The sequence below is a fragment of the Phalaenopsis equestris genome, unplaced genomic scaffold (assembly GCF_001263595.1).
Source record: "Phalaenopsis equestris unplaced genomic scaffold, ASM126359v1 Scaffold000715, whole genome shotgun sequence".
NCBI classification, from domain to species: Eukaryota; Viridiplantae; Streptophyta; class Magnoliopsida; order Asparagales; family Orchidaceae; genus Phalaenopsis; species Phalaenopsis equestris.
Window position 1 is genome coordinate 413,842 of NW_018165155.1, and position 20,763 is coordinate 434,604.

Below are 20,763 nucleotides of genomic sequence, written 5' to 3' on the forward strand. Positions count from 1 at the left end.
TTTGGGTGAGTGGGGTGGTAGGTAAGGTGACAGGAAGGGTGGTGACGGGTGTTGGGTGATGGCCGGGCAACTAGGGAAGCTGTTGTGAGGGACCTGTTAGGATGCAAGGGGCGGTTGAGAGGGCTGGACAGTAAGGCCAACAGCAGGTTGGAGGGGAATAGGGTGCTGAGAGGCAGAGTGGAAAGGCCGGACAACAAGACAATGGCGGAAAAGAGACTGCAGGATGGCTGGGATGGTACTAGGATGGCCGCCGACTAATGGACGGGAAGGAGAAGGGGTAGAGAGGAGGATAGAGGAAGATACATCACCACCTCGGAGTTGGATACAAGCATAGCACAACCACCTCTTTAGATACAACCCTACAACAGGGAGAACAGTTCCACAAAGGAATCTGAAAGCAACTCACACTAAAACTGCCCCTACAATTAGGGTACAACAATTTATAGACTCTCATTGACGAAGAAAAGGAAATAAATAAAAAATGAAACTCCCACACAAAGGAAGGAGTGGGGAGGCAAGAAAAATCTAGAGAACCATTAAAAACTTCCCATATGAAGAAGATCACCAATGCAAGGGATGCAGGCTGTTGTATCGCGATCTTCTTTCCGCCATCGCGACTTCCTCCCGCTTCTCCTGCTCTCGCGAAGGTTTCCAGGTTCAGCGCCGTGCATCAGTTACATTATTAATTATTCATGCTTCGAAGCACTCCTCGAACTAATGTTATAAGGCACTCACCTCGAGGCTTTATGCCTTTGGACATTGAGTCAGCGCCTTGATCGAGATATATAAAAAATCATAGTTTATTATAGTATTGACATATATTATATTCTATTATATTATTAATTTAAAATTGAACTAAATCCAACTTAACATAAAATGGACCAAAATTTATCGTTGTTTCTCCGACTCTTTGTAGTGCTCGGTGTTTTATTTTGTAAGCTACGTTGTATTTGTGGTCATGAAGAAATATGCTACGAGTTTGACGGTGATTTGACACTAATTTTACGTGGATTCGCGTGCTTCAACTTTCAATGTGTAATACAGACCTAATTTTCACTTGAACTAAAATCAAAATTAACCTTAATTAAAATGAAAATTTAATTTAATAAACCTAAATTAAAATTTAAAATTGAACTAAATCTAACTTGACATAAAATGAATCAAATCAATCACGGTTTCTTCAACTTTTCGTAGTGCTCCAAATTTTATTCCTTAAGCTATGCTGTATTTGTTGTCATGCTTGGAGTAATATGCTATGAGTTCGACGATGATTTGACACCAATTTATGTGGATTCAAGTGCTTCAACTTTTTATGCATAAAGTCTTCTTCCATGTAAAAATTTTTCATCGGAGTGTCATTTCACGAAATAGGTTGCGCGAGTACGTCCGGGTGATCAAAATCATTTGGGCTAACCATTCGGACAAAGTTCGATTTGGTAAAAAATCTTTTAATACTGACACAAAAGTTGTACTTCAATGAAATAATGATTTTTTTTATGAAAGACACATCGCAAGAGTTTAGGATAAAATTTCTCTTTTTTAGAAACACAAACTCATATTGGAATGATTTTCAAATCAAGAAGTTCTTTGAAGGTTGGGTTTCTAGTATCATTTATATCCGAATATGAGCAATCTTAATTATGCAATGATACACTAAAAAATTTTAGAAAGTTTCATATAGTTACTTGTTGAAAGTGCACTTTATAGGGTTCTTTTTTTTGAATTTTAGTGGTAAAATTGCTTGAAGACAATTCTAAAATTATTGAAATTGCCTTCTTCTCTTTTTCTAGTCCGAATTATTGACATATTCTTCTATTTAATATGAACAAGCTTCTCGAGCTTTTAGGTCATAACCTACTTATATTTGTAAATCAATATTTTTAAGACGCAATAGATATGACCTTATAGTTATAAATCCTGACAAGAGTTCAACATGCTAAATGCTCTTAATTATCCGGCATTAAATGACCCATTTTTGAATGAGAAAATTGTGTTCAATTTCCAAGCATATACGTCAAAGAACTTTTTTTGTATTACACTACGTTAGGTTGTACTTTGAGTTTAAGGAATCACTTTTGGGTCAGCCTCGATGGATAGGGAGAACTTGTATGATAATATCCCGAGAGTTTTAAAGATAATCTAAAGAGGCTATTTTTATTTTACTTGAAATTGAAAATTAAAGGGCAAGTCAATGATTGTATCCCTGTTTGAGTTAATTTCTTTTAGCTCATTTCATTGTTGTTGTGTTTTTCTTCAAGAAATTCTTTGGATTTTGACGTTCAACTTTAAGTTTGAGATTCACTTCAAAATTCTAAAGAAATTGAGTATTAGGATGCTTTTATTTGGTGATTCAGTGGACATTGTATGGTAGGGTGACTTTAACTTTCAACTTTGTAAAATGGTTTGAATATATTAAAGTTGGAGCAAAAATTATCATATTGGATAATCTCTTGATCGTGAATGACTTAGATCTAAATTGTCTTATGATCTTATCTTTATTATCATCTATTTTTAGGGATATGTTTATCAGTTTATGATCAATGAATGATTAAGTCTACTATGATTATAACTCTCTTTAACTTTTCTTTTGATGTTTGACTTAACATCAACATATTTTTTTATTATTTATTTTTTAAAACTTTCTTTTTTCTTTTTTCCACCTCTTTTTTAGTTTTCTTTTCTTTCCTTAAGATTTATTAATTTTAAGAACCATCTAAAAAGATTTCAGAGTATGTTTCTAAATTAAAAAATATTTTTATTCTAGTTCAAAAAAGTCAAATTTGACTTGATATGTGGATGAATATGCTTGAATCAACAAAAATTCAAAATGGATTGAGTGAGCAACATTTACTGGAATGTAAAGTGGGCTAATAGATAACTATAATGAAGGAGTAAATTTTTTGCCAAAGGAGAGACATTTCAAATTTTTTTTAAAATAATGTTGTTCCTTCTTGATGAGCTAAATAATCATATTTAACCTTGTTCATCTACAAATATGTCCTTTATAGGAACATTTCGTAAAGGTGTAGGTTTTTTGGTACATCGAACAACCTTATTTTGTATTTTAGCTTCTATATTATGCGATAAGATGTTTGCCACTGTGAAGTTTGACTTTTGTTATTCTCTCCGAGAAAATTGAGGTATATCTATTCAAGCCTAATGGTACTTGAAGTTTTTCCTTTTTTAAGTGTCAGAATTATGAGAATTGTCAGTGTTTGGTATACACTAATAGTAGAAGTATATCATTTTAAATTTATTTCATTTTTTTCTTAAGTTGTTTTTAGAAAATCATGGATTAATTTTTAAGAACCCAGTTTCAAAAATTATTATAGATAACTAAATTTAGAGATTTCAATCTATATCCTTGATATTTCAGGTGGTGGTTTTAATTTTATGGAAGATTTTTAGATAATCACAAGGTTTAAGAAGAGTAAAGTGTATAATTTTAGTGTCTTAATGTTTGACAATAATTTTATCTTCTAAAAAGCAAAATGATTATAACTAATTATTTTGCAGTTATCAAAGCGTCAATTAAGTTTACTGACAGAGTCATTAATAATGCTGGAATTAAGACTTGGCTGGAAGGAAGAGTTCGGTTGTACAAAAGATATCTTTTTGTAATTGAATCACAAGTGGAATGTCAACGACTGATCGATTTAGATTTTCTGGGTTCATTCCATTTTCAAATGAGAAAATCAGCTTAAGGGATGACATATTTCATGTAATTGCATTATAAAGAAAATGTCAACTTGAAATCAACTCTCAAATCTCTGAATTTTAGTTAAGTTAAAGATCAAATTTTTTTTGAAAGAGAATTCAATCAAAAAAGAATTTCTAATTGAGAAAGAGTGGACCCTATCCATAAGGTGAACTAGGGAAAAAATTTTTAGGTTTAAAGATATTTAGTTTTAGTTTTAAGTTTTATTATTATTTTTTCTGAAGAGTTTTAGATTTAAGGATTTGTTTTAAGAAGGGAACGATAAAATGGTAAAGCCACAGTTGAACAGTTAGGTCAGGAGGCCCTAACCTAAACAAAGGCATGAAACCACATGCAAGGAAGTTCGACAAAAATATCTTAAAACTTGCGCATTAGACATGATTTATATGAGAGGCTGGGAGACCTAGGATTCAAAGATGTTGGGTGGACCCATTCAATGATGAGATGAATGAAAAGCTGAACAAAAAAGGGCGGTAGTCATGGTCTGTAAGTAGTACAGACACTACTGTTATATAATAATACAAGTCAATTCTAGAGATGGAGGGAGATCATCCCCAACAAAGTCTCCAGAAAAATTGTCAATGTATGTTTTCACCACACATAGAATTTTCACTTTTGATGGACTACGACATCAACTTATAATTATATCATCAATAGGGATGAAAATACTATCCTACGATGAATCCAATCCTGAAGTGATTATTTCACTACTCCATAAGACTACGAACCAATTTTTACCTTGTCCGGAAGGGGCATGCTTTATTTTAATTTTGGGTTCTGGCGTCTCTAAAGAGGCAAGCCCCGTTTAATTAATTATATCTCTGGAGTTGTGAACCTCCAAAAAAAAAAAACTCTCGATTAAAGTATTTGCCCATCTGCTTTATAATTTGAAGGTTGGTGTTTCAAGGTTAATGTTTTAGGAGTTTCAAATGGGACAATTTCAGAACTTGATAGGATTATTGATGGAATTCAAGGGCAGAAGGGTAGAGAGTGTTCCAATATCGGGGAGCCCAGTGGCCCTCCACCCTATTCTAATGCTTTGTTAAGGGGTATTCTTTTTTAACTAGAGTTAGAATTGCATATTTTATTAGAAAGAATTAGACTTACAGTCCAATGAGGATGTGTCTTAGAAAAGCCTAGTGAAAGGGATCATCCAACTCTAGGAGGGAGATGTATCCTAAAGAATAAGATTGATTGATTATTGAAGGGAATTAGATTTGATAGAGTTGGGATGAGGTGAGAGGAAATTTGATTGAATAGTATCAGTATGATTTGAGCTTTGACAGAATTTGTTGGGTTTGAGGATTTCAGACAAAATTGATTGTGTTTGAGGAGTTCAGATACAAATTATTTGGTTTTGCTTTATAGATGGAAGGGACATGATTAGTTGAGTTTGATTTATAGGTGAAAGTTGATGTTCTAACCCCTAAAGCAAGTCTAAGCTCTATAACGAGACTTAAATAGGTATAAGCTATAACTAAAAAATATGGGCATGACATCCCTGGTCTGATCAAGATTCTCACTGAGTTTCGTCTTCTCGGATTCGTCGGTAGCCTTAAACTATTAAGCCAGATAATCAAAGGTCTTCACTATTGCCGTAGTGATGATCGTACTTAACTATTTGGTGGTTAGATCTGCATTCGTCAGTAAAGAAGTTGCATGTTCGGTAAAAAATCTGAACATTATTTCTGATTCATGACTTCCAATTCATATTGAAATTTAATGGATATGCTGCATGTTCTGTAAAAAAAAAATTATTATATATGGAGCTTAAATCTGTTATAATTGTTTATTTTAATCCTTTAATTTGACTGCATGAAAATTCTTGTAGCATATCTGGGAGACATTTAGACATGAAGCATATGTATACCTATGTATCATGTAAGAGTTCATTTTGATAGGGGGGAAAAAACATTATTCTACATAATTCTTACGTAATTATATTTCTAACCCCCACTCATACCAGCATGCACAGCTCTAAATTCTTATGTAATTACATTTCCAACACCTAAGCACTCAAAGCTACATTCATAAAAAAATTACTTGCATTCTACATTGTTTTAACGTAATTTCATTTCTAACACCTAGACACTCCAACCTGCATGCATTCCACTCAAACCTGCATGCACACCACTCAATTCTTATATAATTACATTTCTAACACCTAAAGACTCTAACCTACGTGCATTTCACTCAGACCTGCATGCACATCACTCATTTCTTAAGTAATTGCATTCCTAATATCTAAACATTTAAGCTGCATACCTACCACGTAATTCTAACGAATTTACATATCTAACACTTGTATTTTAGTTACATACATGCCATTTTACACGTCACTAAACTATTGTGTATTTCCATACTTAACAACTGGATATATTGGGTCGGCTACATGATTTCTCCATTTACAACAACAAGAAATTTTTATTCCACTATATTGGGTCGGCTACATGATTCCTTTTTCTCCAATGTGTCGTATTGAGTGTCATATATTCATTTAATTCTAATAAATTTAGGTCAATTTTTATCAACTTATGTCTTTTTAGGTCTACCTCTACCTTTCTTAACATAAGTCGAAGCTAAAACTTATACTTTCCTAACCGGATCATCAGATGGTCGACGTTTAATGTGACCAAACCATCTAAAACGACTTTACCTTTCATGGATACATTCATTTTGCATTTTGTCTCTAATTGTCACTTAAGCATTTTCATCTCAGCAACTCTTTTCTTGTTTTTATGCTTCTTTTTTAAAGGCCAACATTCTACGTCATAAAATATTGCAGGTCTCACCACCATCTTATAAATTTTACCTATAAGTCTAAGCAATATTTTTCTATCACACAATAGGCACGATACATTCCTCCACTTCAACCATCCAACTTGAATTCTACTAATAACATCCCCATCTATATCACCATTTACTTTGAACAATAGACCCGAGATATCAAAATCGCGCACTCGTTTTAATGATTTGATCACGCATTGTTAGAACTCTACCACTAGATTTACTACTGCTAAAATTCCATTTCATGTATTCAGCTTTAGATCTACTCAAACGAAGGCCTCTAGACTCTACTGCAGACCTCCATAATTGATGTTTTTTCTGAACTCTTTCTCTAGTCTTATCCACAAGAAGGATGTTATCAGCGAAAAACATACACCAAGGTACATCCTCCTATAAATGTCTAGTTTGAGCATCCAAAACAAAAGAAAAAAGATATGGGCTGATGTAATCCAACTGAATAATGAAAATACTTGGTCAATCTTCTTTCTGTTCAAACACAATATTGCTAGAAACTAATAGATCTAGGAAAATTCAAAATACCCGATTCACCTATTAAACAAAAATTAAGAAACCTAAACAAATCAAAGTTAAAAGATTAAATATAAGAAAACAAACTAAAATTCACCAACTTGAATAATTTGAAACCACACTTAGGTAGATAAACTATAAACCCTAAGTTAGTCAACATAGAAATAAAACCAAGATCCATACACTTCTAGATTAGTCTAGTTCAGAAGTCTAGATTATGTTGCTAGGTAACTTTAGTTTGCTTTTAAGGAGTGAGATCTATAAAACCCCAAAGCCTGTAAACCTCTTTTATTATGCAAGTGTCATAGGATGAAGTAACTCACAGTTACTGAAGATTGCACCTCTAACCTCCAAATGGTTAAGTATGACTATACTTGCCATCGCTATGGTAATAGTGAAAATCTCTGATATCTTATTGGTTACTAGTTTTAAGGCTATCAATGAACTCAGTATGATGAAATATCGTGAAAATTTTGATTGGGGACGCCATACCCAATTTTTGGGTTTATTTATACCTATTTAATTCTCCATAGGACTTCAACTTCCTTATAAAAATCAAATCCAACTGATAATGTCCTTTCCATCTGAAAGCAAAACCATTTAATTTTTATTAGAACTTCTCAAAGACAATTAATTTTATTCGAACTCCTCAAAACCAACCTATTCTTTTAAAACTCAAACTCTTTTGATCCTATTCAATTAAGCTTCTAACCTCATCCCATCTCTACCAAATCTAATTCTCTCATAGGGTTGATTGATCCCTTTCACCGGGCCTTTCCACGAGACATCGTCGCTAGATTGTAAGTAACAATTTTTCTAATAAATTGTGCAATTTTAACTTCAATTAACATTGAATACCCCTTGCCAAAATGTTAGAATTGGTTGGAAGGCTCACTGGGCTCCTTGGTATTTGAACACTCTTTGCCCTTCTGCCCTTGAATATCATAAAATCCCTTTAAATTTTGAACATGTCCCTTTTGAAGCTCGCGAAACGCCAATCATAAATAAGACTATTACTTTAAATCGAGATTTTTCTCGTTAGTTCACCATTCGGATGTAATCAACTAAAGGGTCTTGCCTCATTTGGGATACTAGATCCCAAAATTAAAATAAATCCTATCCCTTCTGGTTTGGGGAAAAATTGGTTCGTAGCTCCACGGAGTAGTGAAACAATCACTTCGGGATTGGATCCATCGTATGGTAGTATTCTCGTCCCTAGGAAAGATATATTGACTTGATGTCATATATGATAACGAGTAAGAAATTTAAAAATTATTGTGTGGGGTCCTCCCAAACAAGCATCGACAATGAAAACAAGGATCAGTTCACTATGAATTTTGAATCTGATAGAATATTCAAATTTTATGAATGTTTACATAGACTCTAATTTTTATTCTGGTCCCTAGCAAAGTTGTACTATGACTTGATGTCGTATTCAATCACCAGTGAGAAATTTTAAAATTATTGTGTGGGGTTCACGAAAACATGCATCGACAATAAAAGCAAGGATAAGTTCACTATGGGTTTTGAATCTCATAGAATATTTAAATTTTATGATTGTTTACCTAGACTCACATTTCTATTTTCTATTTTATATCAATATTTAAGATTAGGATTTGTGATTTTGATCTTTATTATAATAAACTAAATCAATGTATTAACGTTTTATATCATATTTATGATTATTTTTTTATTTTATGAGGTCATTTTCTTTTAGAGTCTTACACCTAGTCTCGCTGGTACAAAAACGCCTCGATTCCCGATTTCATCTTTTTAAACTTCAGTAATAATACAAGTTGGCCATATTTTCTAACATATTTCTGTATGAAATTTTTGTTGTTAGAAGTAGATGAATTGGATGTTCCTCTTATTGTTGAAACGATGATGTCTCTATGCTCGTATTATACTTCTTTTCTTCTTGATTTTGTAGGCTTTAGAAGTTATTAAAGAGCTTCAAGAACATTTTCCAATAAAAAGAGCACCTATGAGATTGCGCCTTATTGTACCAGACATATACCTTTCTAGTCTAATGGAAAAGCTTGGAGAGTGGAATGCGAATATCATCTTAAAGAATGCATCAGGTGGCATGCCAACAATTGTAAGTTTTTAAATTTGCAAATTAAATTGAATGAGCGCACAAATTAAGGATTGTACTTGTTATGACCATTTAAGATATTTTATGCCCCGTTCTTCACTTTTATTTTTTGTTATGATTTTTTAATCATTCACTGGTAAGGTTTGAGTTTGATATTAGGGCTCTGCTCTATTAGTAGTCATTCCTACATTAGGTTGTTCCTTATTGAATGGTAGAAGGTCCTATGGAGTTGTGTCCACTTCATCAGTTGTTTATTTTAATTCACTTTTTCATTTATTTCCAGCTTACCTTATTATTGAATTATCTATTTATTTTATTTTTTTCACTTCATGTCAAATCATCATTTTAGTACTTAAAATGTTACTTTTTGCTCTCTTACCTCAAATTTGATTTTAGTGCAAATTTCTTATTCAATGACATTTGATTTTCTTTTATCATGTTTTCCATTTCAAATTTAAGGCATTTTTATTGCATGGGCTTTTTTTCTTTTGCTTTTTAATGGCTTTAGTTCTAAGTTGCTATCATTTTAGTACATAACACTTTATGTGTTGCTTTTTGCTTTAATTTTGATTTTGATGTAGACTGTACAACAGTGACATTTGATTTCTTTCCTATTCATTTTAAAATTAAAATATATTTCCTGCACGGACTGTCTTTTGTTTGCTTTTCCATGGCCTTCTCCTTATCATGTTCCCATAAGTTTCGATCACTTCTTAAGTTGACAAATCCCTAGCTTCACTCACACATAGGTCTCTCCGCTCATCTAGTATCCAGGTTAATGCAACAAAAATTGTTCCTTCCATGGGAAAGGTTGCACCCATTTGGCAGCCCAAAAAGGTCATTTGGAAGCCCAAAAAGGGTCTAGGAGATTCCTACAATTATATTATCCCTTCAATGAAGTCATCATTTTAACACATAAAACTTTCCTTTTTGTTGTTCTACTTCAAATTTGGCTTCAATGCAGAGCCCACAACGGCAATTGATTTTCTTCTTTATGTTTTCCATTTTAAATTTTTAATATATTTGTTAAAATGGCCTTTTTTATTGTTTTTCCATAGCCTTCTTCCTTTCACCTTGTCACAATCATTTCTCATGTTGATGTTTCCCTAATTTTGTTCACACATTGGTTTTCCACCCATCCAACCACCCTTATCAGAGCAATATAAATGATTCATTCAATGGGAAAGATTAGGACCATTAAGCCGACTCCACTTATGTTGTTCTCCCTGGTGGAGAATTGCTATTGAGCTATAGCCCGGCATTTGTGACTTGTTACAAACAGACATGAAGGATTGGATACTTCCAATCAGATATTGCTAGGCAGCCATGCTGTAATCCATTACTCTCTGTCCTTGTCCGCTTCACTAGTTACTTGTTGTAGTGTGGTCATCTTTCGACAAATCTACTTAACCAACTTAGCTTAACTCGGCCCTAATTCATCCCATCCCATTAGAGTAGTCTGGCAAGTTGGATCTAATACGTCAACATTATTCTTTGTATAACTGTGCAAACAAAACCTGGAGGCTTAAGTGTTTTGTATAGAATACAAACAATACATACTTAAAAAGTTCAAATAAAAGACTGTACGGCTTAATAATAAATTGTATAAACTCAACTATCGCTTGTTCATACAGAGTGTGACTGACAAGACCCTAAGGATAATCTACCCGTAAGAGTATCTTGATTATTTTCTAAAGATTGACTTAGCAAACTAAGGCTGCTCACTCCAGCTGATCAAAAACATGGTCTGATTGGTCTCCCATGTGCAAATTAGAAATGGTTTTGCTGATTCAGATAGATTTTGGGAACGCTTGTGTTGAAAATTAGATAGGAATGAGGCTGAAAGGGGACACATTACTCCTCCAAGCAAAATCAACAAAAATTCCATCTCAATTAAATGTAAGAGGGCCTCACTAAGCTTGCAAGGAACATGTGCTGTCAGAGCACCTTATATGTTATCCTTGAAGAAAAAAAATCACATGGGATATTAAAAAATTAAATTCACGATCCGTATGTGCGGTGAAAAATATATTGTATCTTTAACTCATTTATGGAAAAAGTATCATTGATCATACATACACTTTTATCATAGCAATAGCATATTTGTTAGGGGTGCAAAAATTGATATGACAAGCCAACATGACTCGAAAAAATCTGGGTTAGGGTTGACCTGAATATTTTTCGAGCTGGATTCGGGTCGAAGAATTCAACCCATTTATTATTCGGGGCGGGTTCGGGTTGAACCCAAAAACCCAAATATAACCCAAATAAGCACGAAAATTTGGGTCGCGTTTGGGTTAGCAGGTCAAGCTCAAATTTGGGTCTTAGTTTTCGACCCATTTTTTTTTCGGGTCGGGCTCGGGTTGACCCTATTAGGGTCGAATCATTTTTGGGTCGTACCCGAACCCGACTTGCTGCCCGAATTAACACCCCTAATATTTGCAATGGCTACCACACACTATTATGCAAAGGTCACTATGGAACACTATTGCATAATGCTTGAGCGTGGGGCACGACATTTTAAATGTGTTGTGTGTTGCAAAATATTTAAAAATTATGAGATATATATTTAAAATATTTAGAAATTATGAGATATTTATGAAGGGTGGTGGGGGAGGTCGAGATACTTGTGACAATCATCAATGAGGAAATTACCCTCCTAAAGTTCAGATCAAGCATAGAGAATACTTACATGCAATATCTCTTAAGAAAGAACAAGTAGAAACATTTCAGGCACAAACTTCATCAAAGCCTCAAACTTTATAAAAATTATTAACTTCTTTCACACTCGAATCTTCTTATATTATTAAGAAGCTCAAGTAAAATAGTTTGGAAATTAATCCCAAAGATAGCATATTAAGACTACATTGTTTTTAACAGAAAGATATTTGGGAAAGACAACTTTCTCTGATGAATCCCATCTCATTATAGAAGTCTATGAAAAAATATTAATTTAACTAAAATTTATAGATATACATCATAGCCTCGATAAAACAAATCAAAATATTTTGTATAACAAATGTGTTTTATAAAATATTATCCATCATCGTAATTGGAAAGTTAATCCATATCAATATAGGACAATTTTTCTATCATTTAATCCATAACATCACATTTTTATCATATACTGGAATTATATAAATGCTATGATGAAAACATTCTTTTTAGCGAATTCCAAATCAAAACACCCTTGGATGTTTATTTTAAATAATGAAATTTTTAAATAAAGGAATTTTTGCCTTGTTCTACAAATGGTGAAATTATTTTGGTGTTAAACTAGATATTATGTCTAACAAAATAAAATATAAGTATGATATTGGGTTGATTTATACCTAAATTTAAAAAAAAAATGTCAAAAATGAGGATTTGGCTGAAGGTAGACTTTAATTCATTTTTTTATTGACTTTCATTTCTTTATTGACTGTCAAATTTCTTGGATCTGGTCTTGGAGAATTTGTCGAGAAAAAGACCAATTTAACTTGTTATGTCTACAACAATAATTATTAATAAAATGGTGACATCAAATTAATGAGGAAGATAAACTTAAACAGATTAATGATATTCTTAAAAAATATGAACTCACGCAAATCTCTGCAACCAATTTTATCTAGACTTATTTTGCAGAGATATCTGAGGGATTTAAGCATAAATATTCTCATGAATCAAAGGATCAAATTAAAAAGAGAATGATTGCAAGTTGTGATAAATAATTTATAAAAATCTTCCAAATACTGTTCATCTAAAAAAATGACGACGAATCCATGTGAGACTCAGAAATTTGGGCAAATGAAGGGCTATCCCAAATTATTGCTCATAGTCCAAAAAATCAAATGTCAAAATTCAATGATGAAGGAACGTAATAACAGACAACTGACGCCTATTGTTAGTACTTGTGAGTCCTAGCCACCATTTAATGCTTAATATGGTGTCATTTTTTCATTGAAAGTCTATTCTCTCCACTTATAACAGTGTTGATGAAAATTTCTTTCCACTTTTACTCATTTTTATTTGCTAATAATAACAGGTTACTGTTATTTACTATTTTCAGTTTACTTTTCAGATGTGTTATTTTTTAGGCATCCACTTTATGTTGTACTGTATAATTTTGAGTTCTACCCTTAGCTAAAAAGAATGGGCTTGTATTGTTTGTAACTGTGCGAATTTCTTAAAAGTTAGATGGTGTAAAGTTTGTAAGCCTTTGAGCTAAGTCTGAGATCTATAAGTATTTATTAATAATATATTATGGTTTCAGACCCATATTAGCTTTTGGCTAAAAGTATAATAAAAAGCTTTTAGAAATGAATAGTATAATACTCTGGTTAGAGGTAGTTATGTTATTTCTGATAAAAATAAAGTTGAGTTAGATTTGTGATGAATTTTATAAATCCTTGGCTGGTTATTTGAGACATATTCTATAACTCTCTTTAAACTATTTTGTTTTAAGATAAATAAATATTGTTTTGATATATAAGAAATATTTTGAACTAACCAATTGGATGATCGTTAGTCCCTTTCTTGAGTTTTTGGACCGGAAGTCCTTGTATTGCAGCAAGTTTAATTTCAAAGTACTTTTCTATTATTCAATTGATTATACTTGCTTACTTTACTATAAAATCTTAAATTGCATCTACTCAAATTATTATACTAATTTATCTATGAGAGTCCTTATATTAGATGCATGGCATGAAGTTTTAGTAGTAAATCTAGTTCTTCAATTTTAAATTCTGTTTTGAGCAGAACGTACTCAATGAGAAAACATCATCTAAAAAATGCTGAACTATCAGAATATTCTCTTAATGAAGAGGATTTGAATAATTAAACAGTTACCAAAGTTAAAATTTTACTATATAAAATATACACATTTGATTTCAAAGGAAAAAAAAAATATTAAAACTGTTAAACAATCAATCTCTATAAATGAAAATGAAAAAAATAATTTATCTTATAAATCTTGAATATTTGCAAGAATATAAATATCTTCATATTGGTTTAATCGAGATTGGTTTTAAACCTTTAATGCTAAAAAGATTAAATACATCTATTCTTGTTTTTCTGAGAAACAACATATGCTTAAATCATGCACAATTCTTCATGGGAGATATTTAAACTAGTCTTTTTTATGAACTAGGTTATTTTAATACGTTTTTAAATTTCAGTATATCTTTAACACATAAATTTATTTGAAGTAATTAAACTTCAAATTTAGTTACACAGGTATGATTTTTTAGCTGGATCTAAAATAAAAGCTCTGATTTATAAAGTCTAGTTTAAGTTAATAGACATTTTATGTCATAAAACTAGTAAAAATGGTCAACCGATAGAAAATACAACAATAATTGAAACAAATCTGTTAGCATCAAATATTGCTACAAATAAAACCATTAGATGAAATGAGATTTCATTCACAGAACAATGTTCATTAACTAGGACACTTCGTCCAAAGTTAGTAGTTCATCGAGATATTGACCAAATAATTTAAACATCTTAAGGAGATGTTGAAGTAAATATTTAATCCTAGAAGATCTATAACTCTTCTAAGAATTTGTTTACCCTTCACTTCTTTAATAGAAGAAAATTCGGTAGAAAGTCCGATAGAAAATATAAATATTATCCAAATGAATAGTAATGAGATATTCCATCCCGTGAAAGAAAATTATTCTCTCACTCATTTTGAAATAAACTTTAGTTTTAGATGAACTATTACAAAGTCGGAAGTAAAAGTAAGGAAATTATAATTAGGGATTTTAAAACATTAAAATATAACATATTATAGATTATACAAATACTTCTCTCGCAGGATGCAATATTTTGATATGGATTAAGTCTCTAATCACGATGATGAATAATATTTTGTATAACAAATGTGTTATACAAAATATGTTGATTTGCTTCATCAAGGCTATGATGTATATCTACAGATTTTAGTTAAAATATAATTAGAGATTTTAAATGTCTAATTAGGATTTCCCTACTTTCACTTCTTGTAATAATTCATCTAAAATTAAAGTTCATTTCAGAAGAAGTGAGAGAATAATTTTCATTCACATGATGCAATATTTGATTACTGTTCATTTCAACAGTACTTATATTTTCTATCGAACTTTCTACCGAATTTTCTCTTATTGAAGAATTGGAGGGCAAACAACTTTTTGGAATAGTTATAGATATTCAAGGATTAAGTCTTACCTTAACGTCTCCTTCAGATATTTGAATTAATTGATCAATATCTTGATTAACTATCGGCTTTGGAGGGATTGCCGTAGTTAATGACCAATTTTCTTGAAATGAAATTTCACTCTATCTAATCGTTCTATTTGTAGCAATATTTGATGCTAACAAATTAGTTTCGATTATTTTTGCTTTTCTATTGGTTGAATATTTTTCTCAACTCTAGCATATTAGGTGTTCATTACTTTAAAATGGACTCTATAGATCAGAGTTGATCAAGGTCAAAAGTCATACCCATGCAACTGAATTTGATGTTTAATTGCTTCAAATAGATTTATATACGTTAAAGATAGACTGAAATTTGAAAATATATTAAAATGAATTAGTCCATGGCATAAACTAGTTTCAATAACTCCCATTGAATAATTGTGTCTGATTTAAGCATCTGTTACTTCTCAAACAAACAAGAATAGATGCATTTATTTTAAATCTAGATTAAATCAATATAAAAGATATTTATATTCATGCAAATATTTTTGCGAATCTTCATGATTTATAAGATGAATTATTTTTTTATTTTCATTTATAAAGATTGATTGTTCAACCTTTTTAATTGAACTTTTTTTTCTTTGAGATCAAATATGCTTATTTTATATAGTAAAGCTTTATCAACTTTGTGAATTGTCCAATTATTCAAGTCAACTTTATTAAGAGGATGCTCTGATATTTCAACATCTTTTATATGCTACGTTCTCATTTTGAACGTTCTGCTTAAAACAAAATTTAAATTTGAAGAATTAGATTGACTACTAGAATTTGATGTCATGCATATATTATAAGGGACTCTTATTGATAAATTAATGTAATAGTTTGAGTAGATGTAGTTAAAAATTATACTGTAAAATAAACAAATATAATTAATTATATAATTTAAGAGTACTTTGAAATTAAACTAATTACAATACAAGAACTTATGACCCATAAATTCAAAAAAAAGACTAACGATCATACAATTGTTTAGTTTCAAAATATTTCTTATATATCATAATGTTGTTTGTGTATCTTAAAACATTACAATTTAAAGACGGTTAAATAATAGTTCCCATAATAACCAATGAAGGATCTAACCTGACTTTATTTTTATCAGAAATAATATAACTATCTCTACTCAGAGTATTATATTATTCATTTATAAGAGTTTTTTACTATAGTTTTAGCCTAAAACTAACATGGTTCTAATACCAAAGCACCAAAGAATTACAAAACAAGATTGTAGAAATCAAAATATATTATTAATAAAGTATTTCAGATCTTAATCTTAACTTAAAAGCTTACAAGCTTTACACAAACAATACAAACCCCTTCTTTATAGTTGAGGGAGGAACTCAAAATTATGGAATACAACATAAAGTGGATGTCTAAAGAAAAAGATATTTCAAAAGTAAACTGAAAATACATAACAGTAATCCACTATTATTAGCAGATAAAAGAAGCAAAAGTGGAGAGTGATCCTCACCAACACTGTCACAACTGTCACAAGTGGAGAGAATAGACTTTCGGTAGAGGAATGACATCACATCAAACATTAAATGATGGGTAAGACCCATAAGCACTAACAACTGTTAGTAGATGCCAACTGGCTAGTATCACGTTCCTCGGCATTGGATTTGACATTTGATCTCTTGACATATGAGTAATAATTTGGGCTAGCCCTTGTCTGCCCAATCTTCTGAGCCTTCCATGGATTCTCTATCACTGTTTTTCTGGAAGAGCGGTGTCTGGAAGTTTTTTTATAAACTTTATCACAACTTTTCATCACTCTTTTTAATTTTATTTGCTGATTCATGAGGATATTTACATTTAAACCCCTCAAAAATCTCTGGAAAATAAATCACAATAAAATTAGTTGCAGAGATTTGTGTGATTTCATATTTTTGAAGAATATTATTAATCTACTTAAATTTATCTTTATTATTTTTGATATTTTTAAATTTTGGATATAAATCAACCAAATATTCATATTTACCTTTTATTTTGTTTGGCGCAATGTCTAATTCAGCTCCAAAATAATTCCACCATCTGCAGAACCAGACTGGAATATCTTTATTTAAGATTTCCTTTTTAAAATCAACATCCAAGTGTGTTTTGATTTAAAATTTGCTATATAAAATGTTTTCATCATGACATTTAAAGAATTCCAATAATTGATGGAAATGTGATGTTATGGATTGATGATAAAAAAATTATCTTTTCTTTATATGAATTAAGACTACAATCACTATGATGAATATTGTTTTATATAACACATTTGTTATACAAAATATATTCATTTTTTTCACCAGGACAATTGTGTATATCTACATATTTCAGTTAAATTAATATTTTTTCATAGAGTTCTCTAGTGAGATGGGATAAATTAGGAAAAATTATTTTTCTCAAATATCTTTCTGTAAAAAGGACGTAATTTTAATATGATTATCTTTCGGATTAGTTTCCAAAATATTTTTGAAATTGTTAATAATATAAGAAGATTCAGATGTGGAAGAAGTTAATACTTCTTTTAAAGATTTAATATCTGAGGGAGCTTGTGCCGCAAATGTTTCTCTTTGTTCTTTTTAGGAGAAATTCCAATAAGTATTCTCTTAGATCGATTTGACCTTTAAGAAGGTAATATCCTCCTTGATGATTGTCGCGAGTACCTCGGTCTCTCCTTCCATGTAAAGAGGGAGCACGTGATCCCTGCAAAAATTTTTGGTTTAGAAAATTAGAGAAATAATTTGATTCGAGAGTAATAAATTGAATAAAAGAATAAATAATTGTGCAAAAGAAAAGGACAAAAATTTGTATTGATGCAATATTTGAAATAATTTTGAGTAATATGTTTTAATGTAAAGAAATCAATTAGTGATAATTAATAGATAATTGTGCTTGCCAATGGACAAAAATTTATTTTTATGCAAAATTGACATCCTGTTGAATAATATGTTTTACAGTAAAGCAATCAATACGCAACAAAAAAATTTTGATTGAGAAGATCATTTTGAAATTTAGAAATGCATTTTAATATTGAAAGCATTTCTTAAATATAGAATATTTAGATTGCGGGGCAGTCCGTCTACCTGAAGGAAATCTAACTAATTTTTCTTTAAAAGATTTAATGTTTTTTAAGATACCTCTTTATCCTAAATTAGAAGCATTCGTTTCAACAATTTTGTTACTTGTAGGGTTTGCTAAATTAAGGAAAGGAAGATGTTTAACTCTTTGCTTAGTGAGAATAACAACATTAGTATAGGAGACATTAGTATAGGAGGTGCTGTGTTGATAGCTATATTTTGATAAAAATCTGCAACATAATTTAATGTTTCTAAAAATCCTTATAATTGTTTTTTTATTCTTAATTATATAAAGAAATTTATAAGCAAATTCGATATTTCTATTTATAGGGATAATTGAAGCATTAGAGATATTATGTCAAACGAATCCAATATTTTCGTGAAATAATTTCATTTTAGTTGTTGATACAACCAAATCATTTTTATTAGTCAAATATTTAAATATATTTAAATGCTTAGTATTTTCATCAATATTTTGAGAGAAGATTAAAACATCATCTATATAGACTAAAATATAGCTGAGATATTTATTTAAAATATCATTTATTATATTCTGGAATATTGAGGGTGCATTTTTAAGCCCAAAAGGCATTATGTTCCATTTCTAAAGGCCGTTTTATAATGATCTATTTCTTTAATTTGTATTTGTCAATATTCTGATTTTAATCAAATTTAAAAAAGATTTTAGCTTCAACTAATATATTTAGTAAATCTATTTTATTAGGAATTGGATATCTAATCCATTTTAAAATCTTATTGAATGGTTTATAGTTTATAAGTAATTGAGGTTTCGCTCTTTTCTTTTCAACAACATTTATAACATATAATGCAGTACAACTGCAAGGAGAGTAAGAATTTTTTATTAACTTTTTACTAATGAGATCATTAAATATGCTTCTTTTGTTTGAGAAGACTTATTATCTGCTAACGTAATTTTTATAAGGGTTTGCCTTAACTCTTCTTCTATTTTTTAAGTCATTATTTTTTTCTGGGTTACGCATTTATTTGCATAATGACTGATTCTGTCACATTTATAACATTTAATTTCTAAAAATTCTCACTTTAATTTTGATAATTTATGTTTTAAATGAGTAATTTTAGATTGAGAGGGTTCTCCCTCTTTGTATAGTTTCTCTTGGAATTTCTTTTTTTTGAAATTTTTTATTAAGTTTTTTTTCTTTTTGTTTGAAGAAGATATATTAGGTGTATTGCAAGCAAATTGCTCACAAAATTGACTTAATTGCTCTTTTTTCTGTCATAATGCAACAGTTTATGATTTTACCATAAGTCAAAGATTCATATGAAATCATTTCAGAAGTATCTTTAAGGGTTCTCTTTACCCTTTTTGTGAAAAGATTAGGAAGCTCTTGAATAAATTTCTGCTTTCAATGGGATGACCAGCTTCACCAAGTTGCATGACTCGGCTGATAAACACATCTTTATACCATCTAAAATTTATTATAGTTGGACATCTCAACTTTTGTAATAATGTGATACGCTTCAACATCGGAATCAGTGAACAAACCACAACGAAATTGCAGTAGATAAGTGGAAAAACACAACTAAGGGCTGCCCTTACAAGAATTAAAGGAAAAGAAACAAGATGTAAGGCTGATCTACTATTCAAGAGGTACATTGTCTCTCCCATATCCTAGAAACCGTTAGGAACACCACAAGAAGAAAAAAAAATAACATTCACAAAAGAATATGCATGAAAATATAAAGCAAACCATAGGTTCCCCCATAATAGAATCGTCATACTGTATTTGAATACTTTCCTTCTAAACTTCCCTCCAAACTCTATTCAATTTCTCCTCTTGGAATATGTGATTATGGCCCTAGTGGACCCCACCCCATCCTTTCCTTTCTCTGCGCCTCACCCGACTCCCTCCCCTTCTTCTCGCAACAAGGGCCGACCCGTTTGTGGGCAGTGGGATTGCAATCGGCCGGTCCATTAGGGGTCGGCTGCGTACTGGACGTAACATTACCCCCTCCCAAAACAGTACCTTGTCCTAAAGGTGGAAAGATGGAAAGTGCTTGTGGATTACCTCGTAAGACTCCCATATTGTTATTTCCACTTAACCAATACCTCCTTCCCTCCCCTTACTCCTCGGCTCACTCCTTCGATCTCTAATGGCTCCACAATCACCTCCAAGTCCTTCGTCAGCGTTGGCGGTTTTGATGATAAGGGTGTGTGATCTCCAATCGCTCGTCTCAGCAAGGATACATGGAAGGTCGGGTGTTGTGCGGATGATGGTGATAACCTCAATCGGTAGGTCACTGCCCCGATGCGTGTCTTCACCTCATAAGACCCAAAGTATCTCAGTTAAAGTTTTTCACCCTTTCTCCTGGCC

General features: G+C 31.2%; 1 protein-coding gene across 1 annotated transcript in view; it reads left to right on the top strand.

Moving 5' to 3' along the window:
• LOC110030407 (ribosome maturation protein SBDS) overlaps positions 1–20,763 on the top strand; it is a 67,531-nt gene that overhangs the window by 25,147 nt on the left and 21,621 nt on the right. The window contains exon 4 of the mRNA XM_020733105.1: positions 8,964–9,131. Within this exon, the coding sequence (XP_020588764.1) occupies positions 8,964–9,131 (168 nt within the window). The remainder of the gene's footprint in view (positions 1–8,963; positions 9,132–20,763) is intronic.